The sequence below is a fragment of the Gigantopelta aegis genome, chromosome 14 (genome assembly GCF_016097555.1).
Source record: "Gigantopelta aegis isolate Gae_Host chromosome 14, Gae_host_genome, whole genome shotgun sequence".
Taxonomy (NCBI): domain Eukaryota; kingdom Metazoa; phylum Mollusca; class Gastropoda; order Neomphalida; family Peltospiridae; genus Gigantopelta; species Gigantopelta aegis.
In genome coordinates, this window is record NC_054712.1 from 18,843,727 (window position 1) to 18,866,079 (window position 22,353).

General features: G+C 36.8%; 1 protein-coding gene across 1 annotated transcript; it reads right to left on the reverse strand.

The window, feature by feature from the left end:
* Positions 1-1,159: 1,159 nt before the first annotated feature.
* On the reverse strand, positions 1,160-15,729 carry LOC121387994 (PRELI domain containing protein 3B-like). The gene is made up of 6 exons (XM_041519184.1): positions 15,646-15,729; positions 14,563-14,731; positions 11,800-11,886; positions 9,507-9,577; positions 8,448-8,550; positions 1,160-7,225 (listed from the first exon to the last, which is right to left on the reverse strand). The coding sequence occupies exons 1-6, from the start codon at positions 15,675-15,677 to the stop codon at positions 7,097-7,099; spliced, it is 591 nt and encodes a 196-aa protein (XP_041375118.1). The 5' UTR covers positions 15,678-15,729; the 3' UTR covers positions 1,160-7,096.
* Between the last annotated feature and the right edge of the window lie 6,624 nt (positions 15,730-22,353).

Below are 22,353 nucleotides of genomic sequence, written 5' to 3' on the forward strand. Positions count from 1 at the left end.
TTGTTCATTACTTACATGCTTGTTTGATTTGTACCTTAGAAGTGAAAAACCCCAAAACGTACTTGGAGAATGGAAGGTGGTGCATATAAAAGATCCTTTGCTACCGATAAGAAAATGTAGCAGGTTTCCTTTCTAAGACTATGACTATGTCAGAATTACCAAATGCTGCTTGACATCCAATAGCTAATGGCCAATGTGCTTTAATGGTGTCGTTGAACAAAACAAACTTTAACTTTATAATCATAGCTAGAATTTTTTTTTTTCATTCAGCAATGTTTTTTGATGATTTAGCAAACTTGACTCTTAGATATTAGCATTCTCTCTAAAACTTTGTGGTGTTGGACATAAGATATTGAGAGGAAACTCACTGTTGGCACTTAATGGATTAGCAGCAAGGGATCTTTTATATGTACCATCCCACAGACAGGGTAGTACATACCACAGCCTTTGGTATGCCAGTCGTCGTGCATTGGCTAGAATGAGCCCACCGGCGGGGACCGACCCCCGACAGACTGCTTTACCCTGGTGGGAGTGGGAAGGAAGGAAATGGTTTATTTAACGAGGCACTTAACACATTTTATTTATGGTTATCTGGTGTTGGATATATGGTTACGGACAACATAGATTTTGAGGGAGGAAACCTGCTGTTGCCACTTTTTATTCCTTTCGATTAGCATCAAGGGATCTTTTATATGCATCCCATAGACAAGATAGCATGTACCACGGCCTTTGATGTACCAGTCGCGGTGCACTGGCTGGAGCAAGAAATAGCCCAATGGGCCCACCAATGGGTATCGATCCCAAACCCACCGCGCATCAAGTGAGCACTTTACCAATGGGCTACCGGTGGGGGTGGGATTTAGATTGTTGAGGTACCAGGATTGTAGGGATCACCCACCTTGGCAGACCTATTGGGATTTTATCCCTCGGAACCACTGCTGTTCTCCAAATGGAAAAAATGTACCATGCTGATCAAACAAGCAACAGAAATTTCTTTTCTTTTTGTTCTTGAGCTGACAGTGTTAAATGTTAAGTTAACCAGTCATGGTTAAAATATAAACAAAAGCAATGTTGCCATGCATGTCTAAAATGAGCAACATACAGTGTAATTTATTATTCCTGTAAGATCGATATAAAAAAACAAACAACAAAGGCATCATTATGCATAATGGTTTTATACAAAATAACATTTAAATCAAAGTCAGTTTCATGTTAAAACAAAAATATAAATACAATGAACATCATAATAGTCTTATTATAGTGTCATGTCTAAAGTTGGCTCACATGAGAAGAAATAGATGGTAATCCTCTTTATCTGTGAAGCTGCGACCGTGAGACTATTTAACACAAGCCATTCTTTGATATATTTTAGCTGCTATCATCAATCAACATTTTCTGTTTCCAAACTGGTCAAAAGCTGAGCACACTTTTAGTAAAATGTATCAATACAGCTGATCTTATCTGTTGATATGAAAACACACCTTTATTAAACCAGTGGCCTTTTGTTTGGTAGACTGGTTTTTGTGCCTAATGTTGGATGAATATGATGTGATAGAAGACGATGGTACCAATCAATATGTTCATGAATGCTCGGCCTCCTGAACAAACCATAGTTGTTGTTTTTTGGTAACAGAAAACAATAGTATGGGATGGCAAGGCAACATTAATTTACATCTTTTATCATGCATGAATCCTAACAAGCCATTTAAATTGATAGACATAACTATAAGCATACCCTTTAGCAAACATGCAATAGCTTTGTTCTCATGCATGTTCGTTTAGTTACATTTGTATCACAGATTTTTATGAAACTGGTTTTGAGACTGAGAATTGCTGTAAAATCCCACCATAACACTTCAAGTTTCAATAATGCGTTACTTATTCTTTTACAACAATCATTTTCGAATGCTACACATATTTTAACCCGTTAAATTGAATTTGGTGAATATATTTCATTATAAAATGGCCATGTAGCCGATTAGGTTTGTTACTCGTTATTTCTCTAACTGAAACTTACCTTTGGCTACAATTTTTCTGATCAAATTTGCAAAATTGCTGATGATAGTTTAAGGTGCTTAAATCATGCTATCTAAAGCTTTGCATTTTACCTTTACATTTACATGTAATATCAATCTTCAAAAAACCCAAAAACAAAACATACACCATTCCAAAATATACACTATAGAGGCTTTTCGAGAAACGCCACAGCACCAAGTTGAGATCTATTGCTGTATACAAGAATAACGGGCATTATGCAACAAATCTGTACAGAACTGCAACTTACCGGTAAGTGAAAATATTTGGAATCAACATGCACTGAACTAAATCCATCAAACAGGTCTTGTACACAACCACATACAGCTGGTAATAAAATGCTGACATTACGACTGATAATACTGCAACATTGGTTCCTTGGTGAAATCGTCAACAGATATTTAACTAGGTCTAGCTGCAATATATTTTACATTGCTGATAGACCTACAACGTAGTTAATTCTCGGTTGATGAAATCTAAATGCATATTTCTAATTAACAAGCCACAACGATATCCATGGTGATGTAATACAAAGTTACTAAAACACCTGTCAAACTTGGTAACACATCACAAAATAAAATTATCTTTTAAACCTTGTAATTATGCCTGCCACTCTAAAAATATATATATATACATGTATAGTGATATTCACATATGAAAAGGCACAAGCTTACTAAACTGAAATACCTAGCTAAATAAGCAAGGAGATCACTGTTACATGTATGATGTAGATTATTCCTAGCATCCAATCAATGTTCACAGATTTTCTGTTTGTATGTGTATGCTTAATAAAGCCACAGTGAAAAATGTTGTGACAAAAAATGTGTTGTCTCTTATTCCTTACATTATGTGCAACACTACATTGTATATGCATAATGTGCACCAATACATTAGGAATGTTGTTCTGAAAATACAGGGATTAATTTGTATTATGCACAACATATTTTAATAGCCCCACCCCTGGTAAAGCTAAAGAAAATATTTTAAAATTTCACTTGATGGCCAATGCTACCTGTACATTGTACAAATTGGATAGTTAAGAAACATGACTGTGCTATTATTACATTCAAAACAAGTGATTAATTCTTATAAATGATGTGTGGGAAAAAAAAAGGGTGCAATTTCGATAATCACAACTAAACAGCAATGTTTATGAATGGTACATGGCTTCAGTATTATAATCATTAAAGGCACATCAGTAATCCGTGACTATAAACAACAGATACAATTCTACACATTGTGAAATGACAGATCTCAATTCAACAGTGCAGTCTGCTCATGCAGGCATCTATAGTTAACCTGAAAACAAATGCAAATTCTCCTAAACTTAATAAACACATGTAAAACCGATTCCAAAATGAATTACATATCATGTTATGAACGTTTCCTTCCTAACCAGGATTTTATATTTGGAGGTGGGGAGGGAGAAGAAGCAACAACCCACTAACATTTAATACTGTAAAAAAAATATAAAAAAAATGTTGGACTGGGGGGATGGTCCCCCATCTCGCTTTGCCACTGTTCCTAATATCCCTGCAGTTATGTCATACAGATATACCAACGTATTGACCTGTGATTGGCACTATCTGTAATTAGGTCACATCACTCCTTCCTGCAGCTCAAGGCCCAACCCTTTCCATACCAATCCTCCAGGGTACATTAATAATTTAAGCTGGGGCTAAATTTATTTATGTAAGGTATTAATTCGACCGTGCCCATCAAACTTGCATCAACTAAATTTAATATATAAGCCTAAGTCTATAACACTGACTTTGGCAGACACAAAAAGTTATACTCACTCCCCATTATAAATACTTTTGAATTTGCTAGTGGAACCTCATGAAAGAATTTCCCCTTGAAAGTGGAGTGTTGTTTTCATAAATGTTTCTGTCTTCATAAGGTACAAAAACAGTCAGCATTATGATAACAATTAAACAAACAATATATAATCAGACAAAAAAAAACCCCACACCACACAACCCTTCACGATAACAGACCACTCTTAATGATATCTTGTCACTTTCCAAATATAAACATTCAACAATGGATATCACATAAAATGGGCACATTGTGTGTTTTGCAAATCAATGCATTATGACTAAAAATATTATTTACATACGGTACTGTAAGTCCATGCCACAGTACTTTAACTGGTGCTTTGCTGCCACAAACAAGAATAAAAAAGCCTGCCTTTCTAGAAGCTCTGGCTTTTGTGGTCACCAAAGTAAATCTGCTAAGGCAGCTTGAATGTCTTTTAAGTAACTCCAGCCAACAGAACAAACACAAAATGGCTGCTATTATTATAGTAACCAACTGAACTGCAAGGAAACACAAAACCACCTAACAATCCAGAAGATTGCATTTAGTGTTTTTATACAATATAAAAAAAATTATATTATGAGACCCATTTGCTTTTATAGTAATAATGAACTTCTTGACCCATTCCATAAAAATTAACTGTACATATTTTCAACATAAAAAAACTGGTACTACATGGTTTTGAGGGATCATCTTTCTTAATGCCATCACTGTAATGACATTCCATGTCAGCTAGGCTAAGCAGTCTAGCTGGGGATGTTATAGGTCTTTACTTTAAATAGATTACCCTTATTATTAATATTTTCAATTAGAAGTAATGTATAGTATTGTAATTCTGATAAAACATGTGTTTAATGTCATAAAGTACCACCATAATCATTCCAACAAAATAGAGATTCATTTGGTAAAATATATACATTATTAATAATTCACAGTAAGTAAGATTATATAAAAATCACTGATTAATGTGCACCTGATAACATTGTAGAATTTTTTTGTCTTATTTATCCTTTTGATCGCTTGATTAGAAAAAACAAGCATTTTGAAAGTACTGCTAAAGCAATACATATCCCCTACTGGGCCCCATAAAGTTTCTTATCTCCTAAATTCAAGAGCCATAACTCTGTGAAAATCGGTAAATTGCCATTAAAGTCAAGCTTGATCTGTAACAGAACATGATAAAGATAGATACAAAATATAAGACCAATATCTTGAGGCATTGTAAAACAAATGTCTGGAAAACAATATGTGGAACAGACAGACAGACAGACAGACAGACAGATAAACGAAGGACAGAAAAGGATTTCTTGAAACTCAGTTATGAATTTGATTTTGTATTACTTGATTATGTACACACGAGACTTGATTAACAACAAAAAGCTTTTTTTAACAAAACTTGTTTTTTCTTTAAAAAAAAAAAGGCATACTAGTACTTAACATCACTTCAAATTATAATGCAGTTTTCCCTCCTTACAATGAACTCGTACAATGAATTCATCCTACATTGTAATTTCCATGGACAATGGATTCATTCAGGGTTTTTTTATACTAGAGATTTATTCAAATATTTCGTGGAATGGTTTATCCAATTTTCCACACAATGGATTCATCCTATTTCTACACAATGGATTCGCCCTATTTTCTACACAATGGATTCATCCTAATTGCTACACATTGAATTTCCATGCCAAGAAACATCATCTTATACTTTTTGTTGTCCTATTAATTGTTAATCTTAAATTAATTTGTAACACAAGCTTAGTTATTGTGCATTACCGGGTAATATACATGTAGAGTGGTATTATTCTAAATTTAGAAAAAAGAAGTAACTTATAATATTTAATAGCCTCAGTATCAAAATGAAAATTATAGTACTGGTCATGGTATCCATCAATTTTATTTCCCTGCATAATATATACCGGCATGACAGATCTCGTGCACATAGTGCACATGAGAGAAAGCTACATCAAACATAGACTGAAGCTATAAACAAATAAAATGAATACACATTATGATGAACTAGTTGTGTTCATGATAAAAAAAGGCACTACAATTTTGTGTTTTAACATAGTGCCAGTACAAGAAAACATAATTCTTGGATTGGCTTACTAAGCTACAGATGTTTTCCCAGATATAAAATGTGGTGATAAAGCACCCTATATAATCATGATTCTGAGCATGTCCATCAGTGACCTGTGAAATGTGACGCCTACACTGGACACATGTAGGTTTAAAACAAAATCCAAGTAGACTGGCTGTGTCTTCTGTTGTCCACAGTGTTCCTCTATTGTGATGCAACCACAAAGTCCACTGTAAGAACCAGTCTAGCTGCCACCTTGAACTAATTATTAAAAACTGAAATGACTGCAGTATATTGAGTTATTTACTTAGTATTTTAACAAACCATGATCAAAGTAACAACCCTTGCAATTTAGAAAATATCCATGGCAAAAGCACATGCCATTGAAAAAATCCTGAATATAGTCAAAGGCCAAAAAGTGCCGATGAAAGTTAAAAACTCCACAGCATTGCCGATTGCCGTGGGCAATTGCAGGGGTTGAGTAATCAGATCGAAAATTTGTCACATGACAAAATCGGATATCAAAATTGCACAACAATGTTAAAATGCCAGATGTTGACATCACCCTGTTGGTAGTAGTTTGCCACTCAAGTAAATCATGTGCATGGTTACATACAGTTAGAAAACCCAAACTCTTCAAAACAACCTACATGTAATTGGTTGAAGCAATTGATTCCTACATAACATACTCATTGCTCTGTACATGTATATCTAATGGTTTCACACAAACAGAGATAAGCACATAAAGTGAGAGTAAACACAGTTAACCTCCTGACAATGACAATATTAACAGTAGATAGCTGTGAAATGTGACCCCAGATTGAAAAAAGAAGAAAGAAAAACAAAAACAAAGTTAAACACATTTTAACCCCTCCCACTATTGCTATGAAATAAAATTGAAAGAACCCAGTTACAAAACTTCAAAATCCACAAATATACACCCTCACAAAGGAGCCTTCTATTCAACAAAACTGGTACAGTACAATGACATGTATAATACATATTGAGAACATTAAAATATCACACAATGGAAGCTTTAACCGAAAAGAAACCATTAGGTATGCATGGTTGGTTTGTTCACCTAAAGACCATCAGCGTAACTTGCACCCGTTATCACATAAAGCTTGATTGCAAGAAAACAAAAGAAGCTAAAATGGACTGCGGTTACATGGAATCCGGACAAGCACTGGACGTTTGAGGCAGGACAGTATCCATGGCTTTCTTGGCTTCGTGTTTCAAATCTTGTGCCTCACACTTCAGTCTGGCTATCACCCACTCCATTGCCTGACGACCCTATAGCATAAAGATTTATTTCAAACACAAATTTTAACACAGTTGGTGAAGGCAGCCTAACAGTTTGCGATGGAATTAAGATTGGATGTGATAGTATTAGTAAACACTGTTTTGTTTTTATTTTTCTGCTGGTCTGAGTTTGCACATGCATTTCAAGTGTGTTGTAAAAATAAAAGAAAGAAATGTTTTATTTAATGATGCACTCAACACATTTTATTTACGGTTATACAGCGTCAGACATATGGTTATGGACCACACAGATATTGAGAGTAGAAACCCGCTGTCGCCACTTCATGGACTGCTCTTTTCAATTAGCAGCAAGGGATCTTTTATATGCACCATCCCACAGACAGGGTAGTACATACCACAGCCTTTGATATACCAGTCGTGGTGCACTGGCTGGAACGGGAAATAAGTGTGTTGGTTGTATTTAAGTGTAGAGAACTCCAATACAACTCTTATCATAGCCAATGTCATGTTTAGGTGTGTTAACTGGATGGTGAAGGTTTAATAACATATCAACTCATTTAAAAAATATTGTCAAATAATAATTCATTTTCACACTTCACTGACTATTGCTTAACTTTTTGTGAGGAGTATATTATTATTACATCCAATTAGGGTTCACGCATTCTGTCCTGTACACACATATCAGCTATCTGAGCGGTCTACTGGATTGGTCCTATCATGATTCAGTTATATTTAATGGATGCCATGATTTAACAACCATCCTATAGAAATATATAAATGGATCAGTTGTGACATAAAATGAAGTGTGAGAACGTCCCCACATTAAGCATGCATGCTAGAATCATCTGAATACAGGGTTTCTAGAATTTTTATAAAATCCACTAGCCATGGGATCAGTGATTTAAAAAATTTACTAGCCACAATTAAAAATTCACTAGCCCTACTTTTTAAGTTAAAACAATTTTACTAATTAATATAAATCATTGGATATATCACCTAATAGAACTTAAAAACACTAATATTGGGTGGTGGTAGTGGGGGCAGGATATTCATATTTACAACATGGACTTAACTGCAGCATTTGACCATTTTCTTTTCACTAGTCGTCAGGCATGGCAATGATAGTTATTTACTAGCCCAGCATTGAAAATTCACTAGCCATGGGAGTGGGGCTACCATAATCTAGAAGCCCTGCTGGATATAACGTTGCTAATGCCCAACAAAGACAAATAACACTCAATACAGCACCAACCTTGTTTGCATTGGCAGATATTGTGTCCGTCATGACATTTTCCAAATAGTTGGAGAGTGGTAATCCATTCACTGTGACCACAGCTTCCTGATGAAGGCTTGTTCTGAAGCACAATATTAATTATTACTGAACCGATTTTTGTACCCAATATTTCCTTGCAATAACTATTATTAAAGGGACATACCCTATTTTCAACCCGTGAAAATTAACACTATTTAGTTAATCTACAAACCTGTAACACATTTGGATAAAGTTACAGTTGAGTGAAACATGACTGAAATAGTGAAATACCCTTCTAAAAATAGACTAAAACTCGACTCCATAACTGTTACTTCTCAGACGCATGTGCATTTTTAAAAATATGAGAAATGCATTTTGTGATATTAAAAACACCAGGATGACCAAAAACACTTCGGATGTACGGAAATTAATAATCTAAACCATAAAAAGTAAAGTATGATTTCAGTTATCCAAAATGGCAATAATAGTCAAAAATATGTCTCAGTGTTTAAAAACCAGGGTATGTCCCTTTAAGGCATTATAATGAACTCCAGCACATTACGTATATATATATATATATGTTAATTTATGAAAACAAAATTGACATACTACATGTACATCTATGTTTACCACCAAAAAATTGTAGACAAATGTTTGGTTTGATGAAATTTCTCATTTAAAATGAGCTTCAAAAACAATTCACTATTACATGTATGTAATAATTATTATTACTGATCCATTTTAAGACTATAAATTGCAAAACTTCTCTCTGAAAATGCCATGCTGACATATTTTTAATGATAATATTAAAGTTGCCTCTGCCATAATACTGGTAACATAATTTAAGAATGCAAAATACAAAAACACCAACATCTTATACAGCATACTATAAGATGAAGAATTTCAAACATTTTTATAAGGAGGATCTATTCTTAACAACAAAAAATATACTTCAGATTACAACTTTAGCCATCTTATTATGTATGTATATATCTGTATGACATTGTAAATTACAAGACAAACCACATACATGTAACTTGACAATTTGTAAATACTTACTTTGATTTATCTGTTGAATGCTGCTTGTAAACTAACACTTCATCCACGTTGACAACATTGCAGAATGTTAACTGTAAACAAGAAAAAGATTTGTGTTTAAAATGTAAATAGCAATATTTAAAATACAAGCAAGCAGTATCACTGAGCTAAATGCAGTTGAACATCCATCCATCCATCCATCCGATCAATCAATCAATGTGCTAAAATATGCACTGAAGGTTCATGCATGTCTGCCGTGGGCACATCCTACCGGGAACACACCTCAACTATCTGGGTTGTCTGTCCAGGACAGGGGTCAATCTTAAGTTATTAGTGGTCAGTAAGCGAGAAGTAAGAGGAGTGGCCATACACCAGCCCAATGGGCCATTATGTTCTGAACGGAGGCTGGTACCAGGGTGCGAACTCAGTACCTACCAGCCTTAAGGCCCATGGCTTACTAGAAACCATCAGTGCTGGTCCTGTTAGATATCACATGATAAATGGGTCAGTCGAGACGTGTGTTCAGAAGGGCCAGTGGTTGCAGTTTCTCTCTAGGCCATTTTTTGCACCTAACTTTATTAATTATTTTCTTGCTTATATCCAATTAAGGTTCAAGCACACTGTCCTTGGCAAATACTTCAGCTATTTGGGCTGTCTGTCCAGGATAGTGAGTTACATGTAGTTGTTAGCGAGAGAGAAGAGGGTGTAGTGGTCTTACATATACATGTACCCATTGAGTCGTTAAAAGTCACCCTGGATGGGAGCTGGTACCGGGCTGCGAACCCTGTACCTACCAGCTGTATGTCCGATGGCCTAACCACAACACATCCGAGGCAGGTATAGTGTTAATATATTTAACAGAAATAAAATTCTGTTTCTCCTTCAAACAATGAGGACTTCTGATGAGAACAGACGTGTTGCCTTGTAATCTCGAGTTGCCCCCCTGAGGACTCTTATGCAGTTATGGAAAACTTTTAGAGTATCGCGTCTCGTACACTGGGTCACAGGCTTCCGTGACTTTGGTGTACAGTGACGTGATTGTACCGACGAAGAAGAGGAGATGGAGCAAGAGGAAAAGTGTGCCAGGAACGGTCCCTTCTGCGACGCCGCCCCCAGCCCTGCGGGAACCGTCGACCACCGAGAGGGACCGACTCAACACCGCTGTGTGTGAGACACCCCACAACGACCCTCCATCGCCGACCGTCACGTGGCCCAGGCAGAACTGGCCGGTATCGCCGGTACAGCCAGTCGCCATGCCACAGGCCCAATCAGCCGCCGTTGGCAAGAGGAAGGCAACATCACCGACCAACCAGCCAGCCAAGACCGAGAGACCAGCGCCGGTAGTAGCCCCCCTGAAGAGTCCGAGTGGACCGTCGCAGTGAGCAGACTGAAGAAACACCTTCATCAGTACATGCAGGGGGACACGACAGACCCGACCAAGCTCCGTTGCAGTTACCTCAATGCGGACTGGAGATCCCTGGAGGATGGCAGCGAGTACGAACTTCACAGCAAGATGTTCGGTACTCACCACACCGTAGTTGTGATGCACTGAAGGGAGCAGACCTATAGACAGGCCATACTTTCGAACAAGTTGGATAACTGGAATCTACATAAGATGATCTGATCTGTCTGCGGCCCCAACATCTGCTGCCGAACCTCCAGCCTCGCCGATGTAAAAACCTAATGGCCTTAACGAGGCCACTCACGTGGACGTATAGATCAGACTTTAAAAACTTTTAGACCTTCGTTCAAAAGTTCATGTCGAAATTACTTTTTTTTCTTTTCTTTTTTAAAAATATTATTAAATAGTCCGATCCTCTCTTCTTTATTTATTTTTGGACTGTCCTTCCAAAATGCTCCAAATTATATAAATATTCGACTGAGCAGTCAATTCTTTTTATGTTTGGCTTGTAACGTTTTTCTTTCTAATTTTAATCCTACTAATTTCTTTTACTAATTGCTATTTTCAAAATTCTGTCCATTTTCACCCCCCCCCCCCCCAAATCCCAAATCAGGCGTGTTATCTATCTAATTTCATTTTGACCGCCCAATCTAATCTAGCGACCAAATTTAATGAGTAGAATTTTCTTTATTAATTATATTAATTAGAGATGTGCATCAAAATGTTAAAGGCCCACTATTAATTTTTGGATGTAAATTTCAAAATTGTCCCCTTAATTTTGTTCTGTCCTGGAGCAAATCACTGGCTATCCAGAGACAGGCCCCGGGACGGACATGCTCGAAACTCTAATGGTATATGAGCATGTTAAAATTATTCGCACTCGCACTCAAACAATGAAAGTATAGTACTTACATTTCTGGTTTTCAGTTTCATAGTTTTTGTACTAGGGTCCACTTCTGAATGTTCTTTAGCATAACACACACGATCCATGCCCACCAACTGCAATGTCAAAACAGACAGCCATTCTACATGTATATAATATACACCAGTGATTTTAAGATTTGTTTTTTAATTAATTATATTACAGGGTTGAAAATTAAAATGAAACCCATGATCATCAGCAGGGCCAGTTGAAGAAAAATCTTACTGGCCTTCTCAAATTCAACTAGACCTCCAATTATCACAATGAATTTTAATTGCACAGTCAAAATCAAAACTAGAATGTTTTTTGGTTGAATAATAACCATGTGCTGTTTGCATCAAAAGAAAACCGACCAATTGGCACTTCATAATGAATAAAGTTAAAATTCATATAAAAACATGTTTCGAACCATTACCAACTGAAATAAAAAAAATAAAAAAAAAAAAAATAAAAAAAAAGTATAAATAAAAATGTTCCTTTACAAAGTACCATTAAATTATACATATTAAATCTCATTTTTAATATGGGGTGAAGACAAAATGCTAGAACAGCCAAGGTATGCTGCTTGACTTGCATTGTCTCTGAAGTAAAATATAATGCAGTACAAACAGACTAAAGGTAGAATTGTGCGTGCTTTAGTAAACTAGTCTGGGAATGGCAGTCCTCTTTGTGCAGATGCAAGAGCGATGGAATAAACTTTGTGGCGATGCAATAGGGGTGATATCCCTAGTAGATGATTTCCTTGGCAGTGGCTGTTCTCCTATAGACGAGGAACTAGATAAGAAATTTATGGAATCATCCACTATTTTGCCAAATGCCCATTCTACTCTGCTTTGTGCATGTATTACGGTACCTTTTGTTATTCAGATTACCGTAGATGTTCCATCAATTGCCTTAAAGCCTGTATCAGAAAAAATGAAGTTATCATATGCAGTTTGATGATAATTTCTAAATAATTTCTGTTTTAATTTTCACTGAACGTTTACCCACAATAAAATATCATTTGGGATGGCATGGGTTTAAAACTTAATAAATTAATATGTTTTTACATGAATGTTATCTTTGTTCATTATTTTGGAGCTGTAAAATTATAGAACATGTTCCATGTCTTCTGCTGCCAGATCTGTAGTGTGTTTTAGAGATTGATGCACAATTACAAAATGTTAAATAAACAGTAGGAGAGCAGGGTTTCTGCCAGAGGATAAAAGGGTATGGCGCCATACCAATTTAAAATATATTTTTTTAAAGTTAACAATTTGACAAAATTAATGACTTGTCATTACTGTATGATTTTCTTAACCCTAACCCTAAACGTAACCCATTTTCTTTCTGGGGGAGGCCCACCCACACACCATAACTGTGGTTGCATTCAATTCCATAGCAATATACCCAAAACTTTCTTTCTGGCAGAAACACTGGAGAGGGCCATGATGTAATTTTGGTAAGTGTTTACAAAGATCTAAGAGTCAGACTGGGGAAGCCACATTAAATTATGACGTCGCTTCACAAAACTCTGTCATTCATTGTGCACATGAAATCATTTTGACACACATGGGTTATACCGGTTATATTTCTCTCAATATCTTTAACTATGTGGATAATACATGCATTAATATGATCAGAACAGCGATATGAACGAATAACCAAGTATCTGAGTGCATCTGTGAAAGGATTTTACAGTACCGGGTACTAATTATAATAATGATAAAAGTGTCGTAAACTATAGTCCGTCCTACAGGGAATGCCTTTTTTCATACTATAGAATTTATTACAAGTTATTTAATTCTGATCCGACTGCTTTCTAAATTGGAGACAAAAATAGTAATTTTGTGTTATTTCCAAAACACTTTTAACTTTTCTTCTTACGTCAAACCAAACTGAATTTACAAAAATATTTTTGTAGGACGGGCTGAATTTACGAAGGCTGTTATTCTTAAATACTGGTGTTTAACACTGTACATGCAGTTACACGTGTGTAAGACAAAAACAGGCTTTGTAAAGTTGGCCTGAAACTACATTCCATGAGCCTTATGCTTGACAAGTTAATTAAATCATAATGATTATTTCAGAGTCCAGACTGAGTCCTTGGTTTTTGAAAATTATAGGCGAGTGGAAAATTGCACACCTCAATATGCTACGGCGAGTGAAAAATCACTTTCCAAAAATAAACAAAATAGGCAGTGTAGCTCCGATTGGATTTTGACTGGTACGTCTACAAAATTGTCTATTAAACCAGTATTTCCCGATTTGTTCAACAAAGAGAAATACCAGTTTAACGACTGCATGGAAACTACTGCCATGTTTTTAATTTTTATTGTTTTAGTAAAAGGACCTTCCTATCAGCTAAATGAGCTATGAAAACTATTGATTTTTGTAAACAGTAAAAATAAATATACCCATCTATTTTACATGCACCGTTTGTTGAGTGTGGCGTGCGCTGTTTCTCACACTCGTCAGATTGAAATTTTGTGCGCTATACGAGCGCGATCGCACCTGCGCACCTTAAAAAGCAAGGTCTGCAGACTTAGTAAATGTAAATATATCTTACCCACGTTACCCAGCTTGGCAGTCCAGACTGAGTAAATGTCAGATTGAAATTACATGCGTTATACGAGCGCGATCGCACCTGCGCACCTTAAAAAGCAAGGTCTACAGACTTAGTAAATGTAAATATATCTTACCGGCGTCATCCAGCTTGGCAGGTTAATCACTACATCCAAGTCCAGACTGAGTAAAATGTAAATATATCTTACCCGTGTTACCCAGCTTGGCAGTCCCCATGATGTGCTCATCAGACGGTGTGTTTGAAGAACTCCATTGCTGTCGATGTATCGGTCCAACACATCAATTCCAGTTACTGATGGATTCATCGGATTGGGGTACTTTCTCCAGGCTGCCTTTACAACAGTTTCCCATGGATGGCTGTTGAAAAAATGAACAAAAACTAGAATACGCCTTCGATTACATTCGCTTTATACTGTAACAACAGAATACATGTCAAAAACAAACAGCTAGTGCTTTCCCAAGAAAAATATGCTAATAGTAATACGGCCCATGCTTCCTCACCTCATCAAGTATTGTGATGTCAGTGCCTAACTTCGGCACTGCTACGGCTTACTCAGGCATAATTTTTTTTTTCAAAATCTCGATGAGTAATATTTCTAGTCAATGAAAAAGTGATTAGCAACTAGTGTTTAATGTTTTAGAATTTTTGTATAGTGAAACTTGGGTAGCGAATCGCGACGCGATACTGAACAAAATGTTGCCTGTTACTTTGTGGCTTGTGAAAAACAAAATACAGCCATAAATGTGAATGGTATCGAGGACATGTGATTACACTTCCGACATTACGGTCCATCATGGTATCAATCACACGTTTTAAATAGTGCTGGTTACAGGGTACTGGTCAGTCACTGGGATAGATCACAAACCGCCATGGTTGGTGACAATTGTTGGCTGTGTGCGCTAGGCATAAGATATTATATAGGTTATACCCTGTAAATCAATACCATTCAAGACCTTACAGAAGTTACTAATGCTTAGCAAGATTACTTAGGCCTACCACCTGTTTTCTAATTCTGTTGATTTTGAGTATGATTCTACCCCGCCAAAAACGAAAGTCTTTTTACAGTCTATGATTCTTTCAGTGTGACACTTTTGGCTGATTACATTTAACGTGCGGATATAATTGCGTATCGAAAACTAATAGACCGCAAGTAGTAACCTACAGATGTAAAGTCACAAAAAGACCTAAAATATTACGTTAATAATAAAAATATATAAAGATGACGTCTACATCACATAATAAATATAAACAACATCAAAATGATACCCACTCAAAAACGTGATCCGACGTCCAAATTTTCATCTTTGGAGTTCTGACTTCAATGTCACACTTCGAACCGACCACACGTTTAGAGACTTCCGGGTTACTGAATGACGCAAGACAAGGTGTCAAGCCACAGATACTTTTCTTATGAATTGTTTGGGGAATTTTTACGTTATCTACTTTTCATGTTTCTATGGGGGTGGGGGTGGGGTTAGGGCGTAAATGGGCTTGCCTTGAACTTTTTCATCATGCATTTCCATCATTATCATGATCATTCTATCCACAATATATTATTATTAGTTATAATCCATTTTAAAATGCATAGTGATTCGTTTGCACTCTGATCAAACGGATAAAACAATATCGGTCGCATAAATAACTCTGCGGTCTTGAAAGATTGTATGCTATTAAATTGGGGTAAGAGTAAAGTGTTGATTCCAAGCAAGTTTCTCGTATTTCGTTCAAATAAAATTAAAAGTATTATCACAGTATATTTCTTCTTGTCCTTGTATATAAAAAGGGGGCGAGACGTCGCCCAGTGGTAAAGCGCTCGTTTGGGGCGTTGTCGGTTTGGGATCGATCCTTGTCAGTGGGCCCATTGGGCTGTTTCTCACTCCAGCCACTGCACCACGACTGGTATATCAAAGACACTGGCATGTGCTATTCTGTCTATGGGATGGTGCATATAAAAGATCCATTGCTGCTAATCAAAAAGAGTAGCCTATGAAGTGGCGGTAGCGGGTTTCCTCCCTCAATGGCTGTGTGGTCCTTAACCATATGTCTGACGCCATGTAACCGTCTATAAAACTTGTTGAGTCGTCGTTAAATAAAACATTTCCTTCCTTCCTTGTATATAAAAAGGTATTTGAAATGAGAGAAGCCATTACATACATGTACATATAACAACATATTTATTCCTGCTACTATTGGCTGCATTTCCGTTCATAATTATAGATATATAACAGGCAGTTGTGAAAAATTAAGTGCAAGAATATTTTTAAAGATAAAGATTACAGTGATTTTGGGATAAATCATTAGCGACCCAAAAGAAAGATTTTAAGGGCACTGGCCGTGGTTATTAGGCAGTGTAAAACAATTATGGTAAGTTGTAAGTAGGCCTACTTGTTACCTACTAATTCGCCACACAAAGCATTAAAAACTTGTATTAACATGCATTTTAAAATATAGATGAATTTCAAAACTAAGACATTTACTGACTTGGCACCGCAAGCTTTATCAAAGACGTATTTGGATCAATAGAACCTTTTTCTCCAGGATTGTCTAAAAAGTAACTTAAATTTCAAATGCCAGACATGAACCGTAAACATTTTACATGAAATAATCTGTAAGCAACTGTCAAAAAATTGTTTGCTGCATCACCGAACCCGCAGCTGTGTAGTAACAATACACGAATACCACTCGCAATTGTGAACATCCAGAAACAAAATGTAAATATTGTTATCCAAGGGAAATTATTGTTTGCAACGATTGCACCCTCGATCTCAATCATCCCCACCCCTAATGTCTACTTGTTTCCGCCGTGCCTAATTTGTAAGGTGTTTCTGCTTGTAATGTTTGTAGTAGCCAAAACTGGAGTTTACCTTCTAATAATTTTGTAAACATGTACAAAAAGATATAATATTATACATATGTATTAGGAAGTAGAATGACGGTTGAATTGCTAACATCATTAGGACGTCGTGAAACAAATCGGACACTGTGAAACAGACGCTGGTATTCTACACAACGTAACGTATTGGGTATGTAATTTAAGTCGCTAAAAAGGCTATATTATTCAGAAACAGTTTACAATAGCAGCAAATTCTGTGATTTTGTTTGACTAGACATCTAAAATATACATATAATAAGCCAAACATATACAAGTAAATATTGAAGTATTTCGAAGAGGCTTTAGCTACACAGCATATTATTATTTATTTCTTAATACCCGAGAATCAGGTTGATTGAATTAAGCTCTACTGGACTACCAATAATAGTTATAGACCAGTGGAGCTGATTGCACAAATGAAATATCTTGAATTATATATATTGAAGATATAGTATATACAACGATAGAAGTATTCGATTAACTTTGAACATGCGCAGACCTACTAGGGTATTTTCAATTTCTGGATTATGCATTTTTGTTGTTGCACTGTCACTGTCACAGGTTAATACAAAGTAATATTATTCTCAGTGGTGCAGTGGTTAAGCCATTGGACTACAGGCTGGTAGGTACAGGGTTGGCATCCCGGTACCGGCTCCAACCCAGAGCGAGTTCTTAAGGGTTCAATGGGTAGGTGTAAGGCCACTACACCCTCTTCTCTTTCACTAACCACTAACCAACTAACAACTAACCCACTGTCCTGGACCGACAGCCCAGATAGCTGAGGTATGTGCCCAGGACAGCGTGCTTGAACCTTAAATGGATATAAGTTGAAATTAAAATTAATTCCCTATGTCATTACATATACACACGAAGTCTTTCCACCTTGTAATAAAACAGTGCTAGGCTTGATCCATCTCCTGATTCAATACAGCTATAAAATTCTCAGCATTTTTATGATCCAAACATTATCGTTAGTTTTCTTTGTCTGTATTATGTTTCGTAATGTTATATTTGTCGATGTGATTATTTATGTTTGATGGTTGTGGTTATAAAACGATTGACAAGAACAGCAATTTCGGTGACCATCAATTGAAAGCGAGTTCAATTATTAATACTAAGTCTTGGCAATAGGCCTACCATTATATTTTATAACAACTATGTCATTAATTGTATGATGTAGCAAATGTTTTAATGCTTTAATTTAAAAGAAACGAGTTAAGACATTACAAATATTGTGTGATAATTGGTATCTGATGAATATTCAGAGCAAATAGCTTTCTAATTTAAACTCTGATTTGAATAGACTGTTGTGAGTTTAGAATAATTGTTTTGAGTAGTCTCTGATCAGAATATGATATATTTCGACTTGAGTTCTTGTTTTAACTTACGTGTATATCTGTGAGTGTATAAAGAGTCCCATATTGGACTACAGCCGAAATTGATTCACGTCATTTTTATATAAAATGTCCAGTTAAAATTAGATAAGTTATTAGAATAATATGATTGCATACACTACTGACGAACAATCGTGTGTTCCCAATGTAAACCAGTATTTTACTGCATGGGGTAAACATGTAATAAGAAGTGGGTGCTGGCCAAGTTCACCGCGTATAGCATCACGGGTGCTTCTTTTGTTAACACCAAGCAGGTATACCAAGAATTTTATTTGAACACTTTCAAATAGAATATTGTCACATATAGTTTTGAAACCTCAACGGTCTACTCCTGTGAGACAATAGGGACTCCAAACCTCACAGTTAGCACTGAAATGATATTACGGCTGTCTTAATTGGTGTGGGTATATTGTTTCTGACGTCAATTTGTTTGAGTTTAAAGATGGCTTTACCAAATTGGTGTCCTAATCACAGTATGTCACATGCGCTTTTAAAATTGCCAGATGTATTAAACATTATGCCTATCGTGACTTCCTGCCGTCTTTTTTCATACTACTGAATTTAGTACCAGTTATTTATTTTTGAAACAGTTGTCTAAATTGAACAAAAAAAATCGTATTTGTTTTAATTTTCAAAACACGTTTACTTTTTTTCTTACGTCAAACCAAACTGAAATTATTTACCAAAAACATTTGTGTAGGAGGATGGGACGGACTATAAGTAACAATAAGATTGAACAGTGTTATGTAAAACGAAATCTTTTTGAGGTGCAAGGAACTTAGGAAGTGCTGTCCTTGGCTACCAGCATTGTTGACGTCATCAATGATTGACGTCACATGATTATTTACCGTTATGGAATCACTTGGAACAGAAGATCGGTGAGCTTTTCTTAATAGTCCTAGCTCCAGATTCTGTTGGGGCGCTATTTCTGGTTGGACCTGACACGGCGAGCTGCAGAAGCTTTGTCATTATTTTATTATCTGTACATATCTCCTGAATGAAACTAGGGTGGGGATACTAAAATCAAATAATGGGACGATATTTGTGACGGTCCAGGCTGTCAATCATCAATGTAATTCCTTTTCTAAAGCACTGCAGTCCACATAATGATGGGATAATCCTGTATGCATGCCTGTATCAACCATATTACTATGTATTCCATATGGGGAACCCCCGAGATGAATTTAAAAATAAAAATAAAAATGAGATACACGTTCAGTATTGGTCCCAAAATGTCACGCTGATGTAATAAGCCACAACCCTTTTTTGATATATACTACTCAAAAGAATTTAAGGGTCAGACGATATTTTCGACATTATTTTCTGAATGTCAATTATATTAGCTAGACCATAATGTCACGCATGGTATTGTTCCATTTTGACGAAAGTGGGTCTAAGCAACCCATAAATGAATTAAAATCCACTGTCATTGACACTGTCGACTAGTTCTAATGGCGAAAACATGCTTACACTTGCACGTAAATTAGGGCGAAAGCAAAAGGTCTGCTAAGTGCCCATAACTTGCTTTTTCACAAAGCGCTTCATTTGCACGCTTTGCACGTGTATTCCATGTTCCCAATGCTGAATTTCCGTATAATTGGAGCTTGCGTTCGTGTACGGTGCACACTCCAAATTCGACAATGGTACGACTTCAACTGACTATCGAAGATCGAGGAAGGGTTATTGCTTGGCTTCAGGATGGCAATACGCAAAGAAATGTTGCTCTGAGACTTGGTGTCCGTCAGAGTGTCGTTGGCCGACTGTGGCAACGGTACCAAGCAACGAATTCTGTTCAAAATCGTCCACGTTCGGGAAGACCCCGAAGCACTACAAATAGAGAGGACCGCTACATCACCAATATGGCTCTACGTCAACGCACAACCACTGCACGCCGATTACGTGACAATCTGCGGACTGCGACTGGAACTCGAGTGTCTGATCAAACCATACGCAATCGTCTGAGAGCCAATAATCTACGCTGCCGTCGCCAGGCTGTTCGACCACCACTCCTACCACGTCACAGAACGGCCAGACGTCACTGGTGCACGCTTCATCTGCGGTTGCAACGTGTTGAGTGGGGTCGAGTGATGTTCACCGATGAGTCCAGGTTTAGTCTCCAGTTCAACGACGGTCGGGTTCGTGTCTACAGACGTCCTGGGGAGCGCTTCGCTGACGTTAACGTTAGACAACGTCACCGGTTCGGTGGTGGCAGCGTCATGGTGTGGGGCGGCATCTCTATCCACCACAGGACCCCCCTCTATGTGGTGGATGGCAATCTGAATGGAATCCGCTATCTGAATGAGATTATCCGGCCGTTGGTTCTCCCAGGCCTTCAGCAGATTGGCGGCGGGGCAGTTCTGCAGGATGACAAAGCCAGACCCCACCGCGCCAGGGTGGTAACGGACTTTCTCAGACAACAAGGTATCGCCAGGATGGATTGGCCAGCATATTCGCCCGACTTGGCCCCAACAGAGAACGCCTGGGACGAATTAGGCAGGAGAGTTCGGGATAACCATGCCCCTCCGGCTAACCTTCATGATCTGGGTCAACTTCTTATGGCAGAGTGGCAGGCCATTCCCCAAGAGTTCTTCAGACGTCTGATCAACAGCATGAGGCAACGATGTGTCGAGTGTATTCACACACTATTAAACGAATGTTCTAATGTGTAAAATCCATGTTTGACAACCTTCAACTTTGATAGCATGTCATGTGACTTTCTTGTATACAGTGACGTTTATTTGTTTTTTTTTGTAAATATGGAACAATAAATTAAAATTTTGGTGTAGTTTACATCATCAATCTAATACACTCTGAAACTTATTTGATTAAGCATGGAAATGTAATTGTTTTACAGAGTAAAAGTTAATATAAGATGAACCGTACATCGTCTTAGTTTGGCCACGTGACGTCATAATCCAAAATGGCCGTCATCAGATTTTGCATGCATTACCTTTATTTGCATTATATTTGAAGTTGAAACCTGCTTCTTCGTTTATTTTATTGTCTTCTCTGTTTGAAATGGTTCTAACTGAACTAAGATGATAAAACAGACCAAAAAAACCAAAAAAAAAAAAAAAGGAAAGAAAGGAATATTTGTTTAATCACACCCCATCACATGTTTTTGAACTATGTTTTCTTAATATCTAACGTGAAGTTATTTGGAAACTTGGTCGAGATAGCGAGGGAGGACGTGTGTAATAATAAATGTTATTCTTACTGAATGGAAATATGGTATTTTGCAAATACGCTTTACCAAAAACAGGAATGCAAACACCATCAACTGAAATGTTTTTTTTTTTTTTTTTTTTTTTTTTTTTTTTAAATTTGAAACTTTGAAATCCCTTTATGGGCATTTATATATGGACATTTATATAAAACTGACAGGTCTACAGAGGGAAATGAATCCTATAACCCATTACACCTGGGACAAGTACTCTACTTCTGAGCTATACCCACAATTCCAATACAAGAAGAGCAGGCAAAACCACCTGCACAAGACAAAGCTTAGTTGATATTAAGACCATTAAGAGAGAAAACACTCACGAATCACTGTGTTATTATGCGTTTGTGGAAGGAAAACATTTTCTACCCCACCGGTAGCACTTGTCATGAGCACAGCCAATAATAATGGTCAACTCTGTTGTTTTTATATAAACAATAATTAAGACAGTTTTCATCGAAAAGATTAAACAAATATATACAAGGTTGAAAT